Source organism: Takifugu rubripes, chromosome 1 (genome assembly GCF_901000725.2).
Source record: "Takifugu rubripes chromosome 1, fTakRub1.2, whole genome shotgun sequence".
In the NCBI taxonomy this organism is placed as follows: Eukaryota; Metazoa; Chordata; class Actinopteri; order Tetraodontiformes; family Tetraodontidae; genus Takifugu; species Takifugu rubripes.
This window is the reverse complement of record NC_042285.1, coordinates 8,709,245-8,723,766: the sequence shown is the minus strand read 5'-3', so window position 1 is coordinate 8,723,766 and position 14,522 is coordinate 8,709,245. Positions and strand designations below refer to the sequence as shown.

The window sequence follows — 14,522 nt, the reverse complement described above, 5'->3', positions numbered from 1 at the left end:
AGACATTCAACACATGAACAACCAGGTGATGCAGGTCTCTACGTTATTGGGAAAATATGCTGAGTTGGTAATTTACTTGAAGTTTGACAAATTAATCTACAAATACCAGCTATTGAGTTTCACTTGGCTTTGTGCAACAATTTATTTCAGGCTTAAAAGGGATATGAAGATGACTGGACTGACTTTTTCAACGGACATAAAGTCTTCTTTTTTATATACTGTAAACAGAAATATTTTAATTAATCAGTTTTAAATAAAAAGTCTCCATCTGAAATATTACAGTCCACAGAGATAAAAATCATAGGCCTCTGATTTTGTTTTGAAGACCTAACTTATGTACTATGGCTAGAAATTGCATTTAACATTAATTTCAGGTAAGATGTTTAAACCGCCCAAACCTACATAAGCATGTTTTTTTCCGCGCCGGTAGGTCAGATTCACCTTTTGCATGCTAAATATCTTTATTGTTGATATTTATTATTGCTGAACATGTAAGTACTATTTTACCCTGGAAATTTAATAATAATCACGGTCGTGGGGAGAGGTGAGGTTTCTAACAGCGTTTTCGCATCCATATGATCGCCTTTCACCGCCCCCTACTGTTAGATGTTTTCATAATTCAGGGAGTTTTATTCGTAATACAAAAACTGTGCTCAGATTACTGCCAAAACAATGGATTATTTAGTAATTTATTTAGGAAATGCACTAAATCCATGTGGCAGACAGGAGTGGGACTAGTGCATAGCAGTGGAAGAAGAGGTGCGTTTATTGATCAATGTAATCAAACAAACTCAGAAACTATAACAAAATTAATTCCACCGCTGTCACTGACATTTGCTTTAATGAAATTTTGCCTTCATTAAAAATTAGAATTTTTCACAGCACTGTTAAAACCGCAAGCAACGTGAAGTACAACTCTCCATCACTAGATGTCAGTAAAGTAAAGAATGTGGTCCGAACATGAACAGTCAGCCTTATTTAATGTATCTGTGATGCAGCCTCCTTTGATACATAAAATTAACAACTGTTGAGAGATAAAAAGAACAAAAATGTTCATTTTCTACAGCTAAATTTTACACTAAAGATTGTTGGTTGCTGTCATGAGTACAATTTTGATGGTTACTCAGACTACAATGACATTTGCACAACTGCACATTATCATACACATTAAAAAAGCAACTAAAATAGTGTTTTCAGCCATTACAAGAGCTACTTTCAGGAACATTTGCATCTGCTACATAATCTTTGGTCCATAAATTAGACGATCAACCTTCACCATTTTCATTCATCTGCCTTCAGAAAACTGCAGGTTATCAGTAAACATTATTGACACCCGTACAAGCATATCGGACTACTCTCCTCGGTATACAACAATGTTCTTATCGGTCTCATGAATCTTAACCTCATAGAGTAAGTTGGGCGGGAGCACCTTCACCATGTTGTCCCAGATATAAACAGCCAGATTCTCCGTGGTGCTAACAGACAAGAAATGAAGTGGTCAGTGTGAATAAAAGAGCAAATAAAAGTCATAAAGTTATACAGGTTATGTTTTTATTTAAAGAATGCAAGTTCTTCTATACGTTTGTAAAGCTTATTCCCAATTATGGGTTGACTTGTTTGGCTTTTTTCAGGTTAGTAAAGCCAGATCAGGAAGATGTATCCTGAGTCTGCATGCATACTCACCTAACCACGCTGGCAAAATATGGGACATCTTTATCCAGGTTTTTGTGGTCCAGCGGATCCATAATGACTTCCTGGAAGAGGATGTTAGCCATCAAATAAATTAGTCAACTAAAAATTGAAGAGATAATCTGGGATTACTGAGAAAAATGATCTCCAACAAGAGTCCAAGAATCTACAGTCATGATCTTTTGTTTCCAGTGTTTCAAAAGCACTTTTACTATGTTTTCCATATTATTTTCACCAAGAAGTGTTAACATTTGGGAAAAACTATGTCATAAACAAACCATTTCACATTCAGGATGACAGAAAACTTTACTATTTAGTTTACAAACACTAAAATAGAAGAAGAGTATTAATAGTTAAATCCAAATATTATAAAATTAAATCTAAAACAATCAGGTGCTTCTGATGTTCAGACAATCTCACCTCAATGCACCTTTTCAAGTCTGTCAGGTTCATGACCATACCGGTGACGTGATCAATCTGTGGGAGACATACATTCAGGATTTGATGTGTACAGGGAAACGACTAGCTTTGAGCCTCAACAGTATCATTTTTACTCTGGTTTACCACTTATTCAAAAACTGTCACTGGATTGTAAATAACAACTGCCACTAAAATGTTGTGAGCTAAATGTTAGTTCAGTGAAAAAGCTCTTTAAAAGAGCGCCATTACTTACTTTTCCTCGCACCGTTATCTCTGCTGTGGATAGAAAGGACAATGTGGAATGAACTACGACACATTTCAGTGAATAATGTGTTGAATAACTTTGAATGAAAACCATCAACGAACCTTTGTAGTTGTGTCCATGACCATTGGGATTATTGCATTTTCCATAAACCTTCTTGTTCTCTTCATCACTCAAATGAATGCTTGAGGAGAAGTTTGAAAGGACACATGAGATGCTGCAGTCATCTATTTTGTTGTTTTCTACTGGATTTAATGACAAATGCTGCTTTCAGGTAAACATAGCAATAGTCTGTTGGAGGTTATGCATCTGTATATTCTGAAAAAAATATCTTTGTGATCCAGCAGACCAATTAGGCACAGAAATCATAGTATTAATGCTCATTCAAAGAAGGGTACAATTTCAATGCTTTTTCAGGTATATCCCAATAAGTACATATCATAAATTCACCCCCAAATTGGGAATAATATCCGATTTTGAAATAGTGTTTTTGTTAGTTTTTAATTTACTCAGATAACAATAATGTGCAGTTGGATTTTTAATTAGGAACACATCTACTAACACTACTACTACTAATGAGATTAACATAACCATAATATTGTATATGTTTGTACTAGTAGACACAAACCAGAGCGACGTGTGGTGGTTTACATGTAGGTACAGAAATATTAGCCATATGGACAATATGTACTATAGTCCTGTACATTTTGGTTTTGCACATCGCAATTGAAACAGTTACTTGAACACAAGTTTATCATCGGTTTTAATTAAAATACAATCTGCATTTAGACTTGGAGTGTAATAATTACGGATCCCGATGAGAAGAGTGAGCCCGACCTACCTATGGAGACGGTGACAGGCGCTGAAGCTCTGAACACGGGTGATGTAGCCGATCCGCTCAGCGGCACCGTTCCTGTCAGCAGCTTCGGCCATGTCTTAGCGAGGAGTTGCTGGGCTACGTCATTGATATAACACCGGAATACCGGAAGAGCAGGCCACGAGCTGCACCCTCGTGATCCAAGCGGCGCTGCTATTGGCTCAATTCAACCACATTTCACGTGTCCCGGAAAAGAGGGAACTGTTGAAAAAAGTCGTCTTTTAACGAAATATTCAGTTTGTCAACTTCAATCAGCCAATTAAGTCCATTGGAAAGTTGTTGTTTTTTTTATTAGAGGTGAATAAGACACAAATAATTTATATCATGGTCACTTTAATTTAAAAATTAAAATCTAATTTCAATACAAGCCTATCACTGTGTTCTACTTAAGCCTCTATTTTACTATACCAGGTATAGCTGCACATCATCATCTGTCATTCATTATAGTTTTACATATTTTATTTTTAAAAAGTTGATTAGGAATCAGAAGAGAGCCATTAAAAGGAACAACTGTTACTGTTATGTTACTTAATTGAATTTACTTTTTTTTTCCAGTTTCTGTTACGCTTCATGTGTGTGTCCCTAAAATTATTTAAATTTAAAACCTGATGTTGTTGCTCTGTATTACATAGGTTGAGGCTTTGTAGACCTAATCTGTTTTCTGTAACTCAGTCAGATTCAGAGACAAGAAAATAAAAAGCAAACCCAACTTAACTTAAAATGTTTATTTTGTGCATACAATGTTATTTTTCATATACAAATCATATTATGCTCTTTTCCTCAAACACATTCAATATGTTTTACACTTTATAATAATAGAAAACATATAAAGCCTGCTGTAAATACATATATATTTTTATGCGCATTTCAACAACAAATACATTGTATTTATATGCACATTTCAATCCATGTCATGTGGATGTAAGGCATTTTACATGGTAAATAAAATTTAAAAAATGCACACTGCTGCTGCATTGTTATATATGTGTGATTTCTATTGCATGCAAAACTGAAGGTTACCGTACAGTATATGTTTGATTTTGAAACAAATATACATATTTCCAGTAACACACACACACACACACACACACACACACACACACATGTGTGTGTGTGTGTGTGTGTGTGTGTGTGTGTGTGTGTGTGTGTGTGTGTGTGTGTGTGTGTGTGTGTGTGTGATAATTTTATTTAAATACCTTGTGGATAATGTGACACAAATCCATCTTTTAGGGAGCTCCAGGCAACAACAAGTAGTCAATTGGCCCCTTTGAATCCGTTTTGCAGACAACTGAACGCCTCACACATAGTGCATTTTTTTATCCCTCATTTAAATATAGTGATTAAAAACATTGCAATCTCCTGCAAAGTTGAGTATATTTAAACAAAGCCTCATGACACTGTTTAGGATCAAATGTTGCAAGTATTTTGATGTACCATCTGGCATTAACTGGCTGAAACCTTCACTTTTCAGACTGTTTATGATAGCATATGGAAAACTGAAATCAAATGTCTGAATAAAAAGAAGTTTTCATCTCTTTTAAAGTAAGGAAAAATGAACACCTTTGACTGCTAAATGAATGAGGAAAACTACTTTTTTTATATTTCCACATACATATTTATAGAATAAAATATGCTATGTGGCATGGAAAAATTTGTGAATTTGGTCAAAAGCAAAAGTGTTACTTGGCAATCTGAACATAAAAGTCTGGTTGGGAATGAGGAAAAGGGTAAATGAAAGAAAAACAAAAGCAGCATCAGTATTTACACATATGTACATTGGAAGTCCTGGCCTGGTTAAACCTACTGTTCAACATTAAACCCAGTGATATTTTCCTGTAGCTGGAGCTTTATGTCCGGCACACCCTTGTACTTTAAGAGAAAGTGCAAATTAATTGATTTCCCATCCATGTTTGAAGGCACCCCCGGACAGAAAAGCAATGCTTAATTTGGCTTAATCAGATGTTGAAGTGAAACATTTTCAGTATAATCATCACTCATTATAGACTTATAACATTTAAAGTCTTGTATTACAATTAAAATGAGTTAGAAAACATTCTAACAAAACAAGACACTTTATAATTGACTAGCCCTCTGTTGCAGCTTACTTTGCACTGTTTAACATTTACATTACATCAACGTTTTGATAAGTAGTACAGCAAGGCCAGAACAGTGAATTATCGTAGATTCTACTCAAATGTCACCACAAAAAGGAGGGTACCAGAGAGTGAAATGTTATGCTTGTGTAAAAATACACTGAAAAATGTTCAGCAAATTAACGCAAACCATATAACTGGTGCAAACCCATCTTAGGTATTTTGTAAAGAACAGTGTACTTGTCTATTGGGATAAAAAGACACATCTTTACATGTTTAACTAAAGGCGCTCAGAACTCGCTTTCCTCCAGAATCTCTCCCATTGTCTCCCCGAGCGTCAGCTCTCCGTCACTACTGGACAGACTCTTCCTGGTGAGGAGGTCAAGTCCCGCTGAGTCACACCCGCCTGAACCTTGGCCTTTAACCTCGCCTCGTACACCAACCGCCCGACCTCCTCTGTGCACAGCTACCTGAAGCAGCTGTGGATGCGTTGTGGAGGCTTCACCCTCATCACAGGAGTCGCTCTGGCGTGAGCACTGTGGGCGGCGACCCTGAGTACATTTCCATAGTTGTTTTAGAGGCTTGCCCTGAAAACAGCCCCGAACTTGGAAGTGGTTGGTGAACAGGAAAAGCTGCCAGCGCTTCTTTAGTTCAGCCTGGACCTACATTCCATTTTAAAGAAATATGACATTAGACATACGAAAAAATATTTCACTTTATAAGTCTGTGGCACCACACTATCACCTTGGTTGCCCAACATAATAAGTTTACACAGAGCACATTTTCAATTTAAAAAAAAAAAAAATTAGAATGAGTGAAATGACAGAAGAAGCATACCTCGCCATTAGCGAAACAATATAACACAGCAACCAAGAATCCCTGAAAAGTGCACATGACACATTGCGATTAATAAAGATGATCAAGACAAACAAAAATGTATGGCTTATGGCGAACCTGAAATGAGTTGAGAGTGAGATTGACGAAGTTTTTAGCATAAAGACTCCTGCCCTCCATGCATTCATCTGTCAGCACCATAAACACCACTTCATGGATTCCCAGCAGAGGAATGAGGACCAGTGTGGCTCTGACCAAACTGGAGGACACAAACAAAATCCACAGTGTTGCACTATGACCGCAAGTCAGCACATGGTTCACAGAGCAATGAAATCTCTGAATAAAAAGCTTTGTCAAGTCTTATCTAGCCAGTTTCCTTCTGTCACGACATTTAGAGCAAATGACCCAAAGCTGAAAGAAGTGACAGTGAAATTTGCGCTCAGTGAGTGAGTGATACTGTAAATACTGTAGATAAAAGTTAAACATCTAAAAGGAAGTAGCTAGCAATGCCAAACACTTTGCCAGGTATTTGGATGTAGCTGTGACAATACCTGTATCTGTAGTCTGTAAACTTTAACTGATCTGCTTTGAGTTTGGACAGCAGCAGCATCAGGATCTTGATGAAAATACAGAAAATAACCTGTGACACACACCGAAGAAGCAGAATTAGCCGGGTGAGAAACTACTGAGAACTCTCTTTAACTGATTGAGCCACAAATTTGTAATCAGTCACATGCTACAGCTGCTCCAGTGTCACATGCACTCACAAGACACACAGCATTAAATCAGACATTATGGACAAAGAGTGTAAAGTTTAGTTTAAACTGTTAAGTTTACTGTTAAACATCTGTTGCATGTATTAAATATGTGGGGCAAAAAATCGGCAACTCTCTCTCAATGATTGCATGTGTGTGAATTCTATGTATGTTCATAAATAATATTGTGTGCACTAAACAGTAAAATAGTGTGTGTTGAGAGTGTAAAATAGTGTAAAACATGTAAGCATGCTTCTTCGATAATTCAGATATGAAACACTACTTAGCAGCAGGAGAATGATGGGCATATACTGTACATATAGACTAAAGAGGAAAGCTGGAGGATGTACTGTATACTGTACATGCAAAGGTCTATTCAGTGGAGTCAGGTCTGTACTGGCCTTACATTTCCTCAGAGTTTACTCACAACAAATGTTAAGGTAATTGGACCCCGTATGATCCACCAGATCCACTTGTTCATGATTGACCAGCATCTATAGTGAAACAACAGTTTCCATTATGATCACTAGAGAACAAGCTGCTTGTAGGTTGTAAATGATGTGAAAAACACTCACCCTGTGTTCTCATGTAAAATCTTGACCACGGTCCAGGGTGTTACAAAGAGGACAGGTGTTCCTGGGGAGATATGACATTACGATCAATAGAGTGTCCAAGGAATATCTTTAGCTATTTTCACAAATTCACAATCTTTACCCCATCCCAGGAGCATATATCTCTTCAGCAGTCGTCTCTTGGTCAGCACGGCTGAGAAGAGCAGTGTGTGGAGGAAAACTGCTTCCACTAGCAGCCAGAAATAGTTACAGGCCACAAAGTACTGCATGCAGACTGCAGAGACCCTGCATGACAACACTATCTGTGGGAAAATGTCACAATTTAGTCTCCAAAGCAAGATGATTAAAAACTGATATGTAATCATAAACATTTGAAGAACAACCAAATCATTCTGTAACTATTTCTGCTTTTACCGCAGAGTCAGCGTAGGATTTCCATCCAGGGTCATCCTTGGGCAGGTTGAAATGCTTAATATAAAATATAATTTCCTTCAAAATGACAGCCATGGCTCTCAGGATGAACGACACAAACAGATTCATGTGGATGTAGTTCCTGGTACAGTGCAGCTTCCTGGTAAGCAGATACAGGAGGAATGTAACAAGGTATTGATCCCTGAGCAACCTTAGAATCGTTATTGTGACATATTAGAGGAAATGAGAATGCATGGAGAATTGTGCTGTTTTTCTAATGTCATTTGTAATGACTGAGCATCCATATGCACAAGCTAAACTAGCCAAGATGAGTCCTTCCTCCTCAGACTGCTGCCTCTCAGCTTTCAAACCTCCAAGATTTGAGGTGATTGTGCCAGCTACTGAACCCCGACATCACAATGGCATTATAAATATTGGTAGTAATAATACTTGTCTCACCTCAACATGGCCATCACTAGGGTGGCCACCGTGAGCGAGAACAGCGACAGGGAATAGCCGATGATGGAGATGAGTCGAAGGGCTGTCTGAAGATGCATTTCATCTTCCTGCAAACACAAAGAAACACGAGAAGATTTTTTAAAAATACAATGGGAAAAGATAAACATATAGTTGTAACACATCCAGGGATCAGACTGGAGTTGAGAGTGACATCAGCATCAGTTTAATTGCATTACAATTTTTTTTTAAAAGGTTAAATTGTCAACAGCTCAAGATAACAAGAGACTTGATTTGATTTGTCAATGACGATACGTTACCTTGTCTTTAAAATAATGCTCCTCCTTGCATTCAGAATCATCCCTCCAGGGTTCAGAGGAGTTCTCCCTTTCTCGCCACGTTCCATTTTCTAAACACTCCCTGTGTGCCCTCCTGGAGCCATCTGCAGCTAATTTATCAGAGATGAATATGCATGTATTCTTGTGCATGGTCAGTTGTATATGGTCAGGCTTAGCACAACCATCCAGAAAATTTGAGCGTGTATTTGAAATATTGGGTCACGAGGAAATAGTGCAATAGAAATGTCACCTTCGCTGATCCATGGAAGGTAAGAAGGACATGGGACAGATACATTCCCAGGAGCTGAGTGAGGCCAGCACACAAACATGTCAAAGGTTCCCTTACAGTAAATTCCTGTAAGTTAAAAGCATATTAAAAGTGGTGGTGGGGGGGCATCAGGATGGCTACCATTTGAACAGGCAACAGGAGGCTCACCAGTCTGGGAGAGCATGCCGAGGCTCGTGTTACAACTCTCCAAATATTCAGCCCGTTTCATTATCAGACTTTCAAGCATTGAGCCTTTAACCTGCCGGTGAAGAAATATACATTGAAAAAAACATTTGCATCATTTGAAAACTGTTCAACCCAACCCCTTCTAACTCCTCATTCTGCAGGTTTCGTCCTGTTGCACAAATGGAAAAAAATATGCTCCATTCTAGTAATAAGCTGTCTGGAAATGCAATATGTTGTAAGAGTTTTAGTTTTTTTTAAATAATGATGTAAAATTATCAGTGACACTGCAGCTAACCTGAACATTTTATTCTCTTAACAATTCAGTTTTTTTTAATTTTCTTGACTGCTTTATCCTGTTCTGAGTCATGGGGAGGGTGCAAACATATAGGGAAATGAGTCTCCAGCTCTTTGCAGGGCCCTACTTGAGCATTTGGGGGTTTGGTGCGTTGCTCAAGGGTACCTCAGCAGTTCTGGCATCTCCTCCCCTGTCAAAGGTGACAGTGCAAAGTACTGCATAAACACATCGTTAAGTATTTCCAGTCCAGGGATTTTGGTTCACATCTACTTTAAATACATTTACTATTGATATCCTACTGAGTGAAATGGAATCAAGAAAACACAATTAGCAGACTGTTGTTATTATACACCATGTCTATAGATGTATCATGAAACAATTCCAAGATAGCTTAGGACTGTGCAACTTTGATCTCTGGCACACATGATTATGTTTATACAATTGTATCACTGCTAAGAGGCATGTCGACAAGCCTGTCCTGGTTAATTAGAATTGAAAAGCTAGCAGAAACATATATTTACATTGAAAATGTATTTTATTTTTAGAAATAGATTCAAAATGGGATGGTTTGAACCTCATATTCTATTACATACAGATTAGATACTTTTAGAAAACTGACTAATTACTATTTTACAATAACTGGCGCATCAGCAATTGAATGCGTCCATAAGACTGGTGATAGTGCAGTGTTTCTATTTATCCACTTGGTGGGAGTATGTAATCAGGACCAGTCTCTCTGACTGGGTTTATCAGCATCATGGAGGCTGCATCACAAAAACACTTCTTTATTTTGCTCTTACATGCTGTCCATCTGTAGAAGTGTCCCCAGCTAAATGTGATGGTGTTTGACAGCTATTAACACTCAATCAGGAATTAGATGCCTTCCTTAAATTGCTTTTCTCTGTGAGACAATTTGGCATGTCCTGAAATTACAGTGAGGAGCCACCACCTCTGTCATTCTTAATGTAGTCTTTTAAAGGGCGGCCTTTCTATTACACTCTGAACAGCAGCGGTGAGGATTTATTTTAAACCTACAGTCTCTGGTGATGCATTTTTGTGTTGCATTTCCATCATTTGTGCTACAAATTTGAGCATTTGATCCTTTGTTGTGATAATGGCAGCTCTTTAAACTCGATGTTTTAAAATATATTGCTTTACAATAACACAGAAAACCACACGCAATAAAACCTTAGAACAAAATTATTTCAAAAGTCAGGAGTTGTATTTCAGGGGGAAAAGAGAGCTAGTGCAATCATCTTCTATAATGAGCTAAAAAAATACTAGCATTGAAGGAGGCATTTTCTCTAAATGTAAATTGAACTTTATTTGACTGAAGTGTGGTACAGTATTCAGACATGCTGCTGTAGCACAGAAGATGTAGGGACAACTCTGATGAGAAATCTGAAAGAAGATAAGAGGTTGTAAAAGGTTGGGCTCCATCTATAAGACTTGGATCTGTACCTGGGTGCTGAGAACAAAGCACAGGAAAAGCAGAAGTGTCCAGGTCGTCACGTGCCAGGTTGCCAGCACAACTACCATGGTGCTGTAGTGGCTTTACATTGAATTAAATGAGTTTAGCGTTGCTCAGCTGGTGTCCATTCACGATGGCCCCATAACGCAGCTTATCCTGTCCGTGTCTCCGTTGCAGGTGGTGTCAATCGAGAGACTGACGAAAAGTCTTCTCCAAGTTTCAGAATGCCCCAAAATCCCCCCAAAATCCAAAAGATTCCAAAAGTTGTTCAAAGAAAGTAGTTCCAAACTTGTGGTATGCCTGTCCAAGAATATCTGTCAGGCTGTAAAGAATCTGTCTGTACTCCCTACAAAAGCAGCACAACTGAAAGCGTCTGTGGAGCCTCACCGGCAGATCGCCTCTCCCACCCATTCCTCCTATAACCAATCAACAGAGAGCCCAGGGGAGCCACAAACATAGCACGAATATCTACATAACTGTTGTAACAGTGCAGCAAAGTGACACAAACACCTGTCACAGGCACATACACAGTCTAATTTACATGTATCCTGGACTACCATCTGCTCGACCCCACGCAGTAACTGGGCACCAGCCAGGAGTTGTGACACTAATGGGGATCTAATGTAAACGAACTGCAGCCAAACCAAACATGTTAGTGCAAATGTGAGAGTGGGATGCTGAAATGGCCAAAACATGCATCCCCGTGTACAGTATTTACTGAATGAAATGTTGCTGGACAAGTTCTTGACAAATAAAGGCAACAATCATTGCCTTTCTTTTAGTTTTTAAAATAGGAGATCGCAATATAGACTTTAAAATACCTAATGTGCTGGACACAGTTTTGTTCAGTGATGAGCATTAAATTGCACACCACATCTAACAACCAGATTTGATACCCATTTGGTTTCATAAAGGTGTGATAATTGCAACGATAAAGGCAAACTCATCTGTGTGGTTGTTTCTTAGCATCAGGCTTGATTTCAACACCTGACAGATAAAATAAGATAAAATAAGAGCTTAGATTTTACACAGATCCCACTGCCTGAGGCAACATTGACGGATATGGTGATGCTTATCATTGTTAGCTTCAAATTCACCTTCAAAAGGCTTTTGCTAGATTTAATAATGGGTCATTTGGAGCCTCTCTGAATAAAATGTGCAGTTTTAACTGAGGCAAACCCCATGACACCTGAAGAAGGGACATTTATGAGACTCATCTGCAACATCTATCAGCAGCTAAGTGATCATAGCATGGGCTGATGCACATACATGAGGATGACTCATGAACATAAGGGGAGTCTGAGTCTTTTTTTATTGAGCTCTTCATCTCCATCTGAAGCAAACAATGAATAAGTGAAAAAATTCCTACACTCATGAGCGCTTTGGCACAGATCCCTGGTCAGATGCACAAATTTCAGACAGTGGATATTTAACAGTTGAGGTTTGTGCTTTATGACGTTTGTTGCTGTCAGTAAAATGATGCATCATGTCAGGTTGTAATTGTTTTTTTATTACATAGTGATATAGCTCTCACATATCCCTGCAGTTCTGATGAGACAAAATCCACTGCAGAGGAAAAACATATCATTCTATAAAATAAATAAGACTGTGTCTCATAGCCCCATGCAGCCTTGCTGCTATCTGTGTTCTGCGATTTTAGAGTAAAAGTTTAGTGCATCATATATTCTTCATTGCACCATTGAGATAAATGATTTAAAGTAAGAATGAGGAGGTTTGAGGCAGACGTGGCTTTGGGACACCGCAGTGATTAAAACTAAGCACCTCTGGAGCAAAGAGGACAAAGAGCTTACTGAAGAGGTAATGTGAGAGGTTTAAGTGTCCTCATTTGAAACCCATGTAATAGTTATTGTGCCCGGGTTCCTGCCTCAGTGTCCCCACTCTGTTTAGAAAAGGGTCAATTCATCAGTGCTTAATGTGATCTGACAAAGAGGAGCAGGAACTTAGCATCTAGCCTGCTGAGCATCTCGGCTAGGAGAGGAGAGGAGAGGAGAGGAGAGGAGAGGAGAGGAGAGGAGAGGAGAGGAGAGGAGAGGAGAGGAGAGGAGAGGAGAGGAGAGGAGAGGAGAGGAGAGGAGAGGAGAGGAGAGGAGAGGAGAGGAGAGGAGAGGGGGAGGAGAGGCAGCCATGAACCAGGAGGGTGTCAGAGTCCTGTCAGGTGATCATGTCTTTGAGAAGTAACAAGTGAATGGACTAGCACACTAGACAGTTTTTATATTTAATAAGTATAGACCAAATAAAATAACCTCAGTTTTGTCCAAATTAAGTAGAAATTTTGAGGTCCTGCAACCTGCAGTTGGTCAGATTCCAACAGTCTGACTGAAGTGCCAATATATGCAATTAACCAAATATAATGACTAAAAACTACAGCTCTGTCCATTAACCAAATGCCTCTGCCGTTAAACAAAAATGTTTCAGGACACTACAAAAAGTTCACCATCTTTTTAAGCAAAAGCTCAGAGAGTACAGTTTTTAAAAAGACTGCTGCTGTGTGCTGTCATTACAAAGGAATGCGGAAGAAGCATAGCAGTTTAACTATTTACCAGATAGAGAAATGCAATTTGGATGCCTGGCTTTTCATTACCACATCAGAAAATTCCCTCCAGTTTATGACAGAGCCATACCTTAAAATGTGAAATCTCTTAAGGTCTTCATAGATTGTGTGTAGGAGACATAAATCTATGAAGACCATAAAGGTGGCATTGACCATGTATGGAATCCTACTAATGTGAATTTTATATGCTGGACATGTGTTCTATCCAGAATACATAAGTGGGAAGGCTAACCCTGCTTTAATATTTGTGTAACAAACTTTATGTCATTCTCAAGTATTTGGTTGTGATATGAACTAATATGGACACTAGTATGTAACACTTGATGGAAAAGCACATGAGGCAGCCAATGAAGGAAATATAAAGCTCTAAAACTGAGACTTGTAAACAACACTTGAAAAAATACCTCAGATCTTCTAAAAAGTTGCATACTTAGAGGATTAGAGGATTAGCTAGCTCTTAAAGATCCACATGAAATCATACCAATTTGCATCACATAATATCTTTTTCAAACAGCAACAAGTACGTCAACATCTTGATTTTAAATATATCGGGTCTGTCAACCAAGACTGCAAAATTTCTATTTCACTTGGAATAATTTCCAAAATGTGTCTCTAACTGTGTTTTTCTGCCATTTGATGCATTTCTCCAGTCAAGCAGCCTTGCACTTGGATCCTGTAATATGTTATTTTAAAACATTTTTAAAATTCTCTCTGTCTGTGCTGCTGCAACTGTAACAGCTGCATGAGAAATTATGCTTTTGCCATAGTATCCAGTAAAGTGTCCATATGTCTTGTGATGTAATAGGTGGGAAACAGACTAACTTGTCTCAAAAACAAGAATATGCGTTCCTTGGGTCTAATATGACAAATCTACTAAGGTCTGACAAACGCGTGTGCAAAATGTGCTATTAAAAAAAATGGGATTATTTCACCTAGTCATACATCATTGGTTTATGTTATTTACAACATTCCGTTGATCACTTATGTTGATAAATGACCGTGTTTTTCCCCTAAAGTCAGACA

At 38.3% G+C, this 14,522-nt stretch overlaps 2 protein-coding genes across 3 annotated transcripts; both read right to left on the bottom strand.

Annotated features, from left to right (window-relative positions):
* Positions 1–742: 742 nt before the first annotated feature.
* pts (6-pyruvoyltetrahydropterin synthase) lies at positions 743–3,366 on the bottom strand. Its single transcript, XM_003961375.3, has 6 exons — positions 3,213–3,366; positions 2,476–2,555; positions 2,363–2,385; positions 2,110–2,166; positions 1,684–1,754; positions 743–1,475 (listed from the first exon to the last, which is right to left on the bottom strand). The coding sequence occupies exons 1-6, from the start codon at positions 3,302–3,304 to the stop codon at positions 1,352–1,354; spliced, it is 447 nt and encodes a 148-aa protein (XP_003961424.2). The 5' UTR covers positions 3,305–3,366; the 3' UTR covers positions 743–1,351.
* A 617-nt stretch (positions 3,367–3,983) lies between these two features.
* glp2r (glucagon-like peptide 2 receptor) lies at positions 3,984–11,346 on the bottom strand. Of its 2 annotated transcripts, none has more exons than XM_029836058.1 (13): positions 10,918–11,346; positions 9,144–9,234; positions 8,958–9,062; positions 8,690–8,817; positions 8,373–8,479; positions 7,917–8,073; positions 7,645–7,804; positions 7,506–7,566; positions 7,358–7,424; positions 6,727–6,815; positions 6,296–6,434; positions 6,179–6,220; positions 3,984–6,003 (listed from the first exon to the last, which is right to left on the bottom strand). In XM_029836058.1, exons 1-13 carry the CDS (start codon positions 10,993–10,995, stop codon positions 5,632–5,634), a joined length of 1,596 nt encoding a protein of 531 aa, XP_029691918.1. In that variant the 5' UTR covers positions 10,996–11,346; the 3' UTR covers positions 3,984–5,631. The 2 variants fall into 2 exon arrangements, with proteins under 2 accessions (XP_029691918.1, XP_029691925.1); XM_029836065.1 differs by having other exon boundaries at positions 8,690–8,811.
* Between the last annotated feature and the right edge of the window lie 3,176 nt (positions 11,347–14,522).

Bases quoted from the DNA above. Each gene is read 5' to 3' on its own strand.
- pts (XM_003961375.3), bottom strand. From the start codon at position 3,304: ATGGCCGAAGCTGCTGACAGGAACGGTGCCGCTGAGCGGATCGGCTAC. The intron at 2,386-2,475 runs GTTCGTTGATGG...TTCTATCCACAG, and splicing joins TCATGGACACAACTACAAAG to CAGAGATAACGGTGCGAGGA. The intron at 2,167-2,362 runs GTAAGTAATGGC...TGTCTCCCACAG, and splicing joins AGATAACGGTGCGAGGAAAA to ATTGATCACGTCACCGGTAT.
- glp2r (XM_029836058.1), bottom strand. From the start codon at position 10,995: ATGGTAGTTGTGCTGGCAACCTGGCACGTGACGACCTGGACACTTCTG. The intron at 8,818-8,957 runs GTGACATTTCTA...CTGATAAATTAG, and splicing joins CCTTCCATGGATCAGCGAAG to CTGCAGATGGCTCCAGGAGG. The intron at 6,816-7,357 runs GTGAGTAAACTC...TGTGTGTCACAG, and splicing joins CAATTACCTTAACATTTGTT to GTTATTTTCTGTATTTTCAT.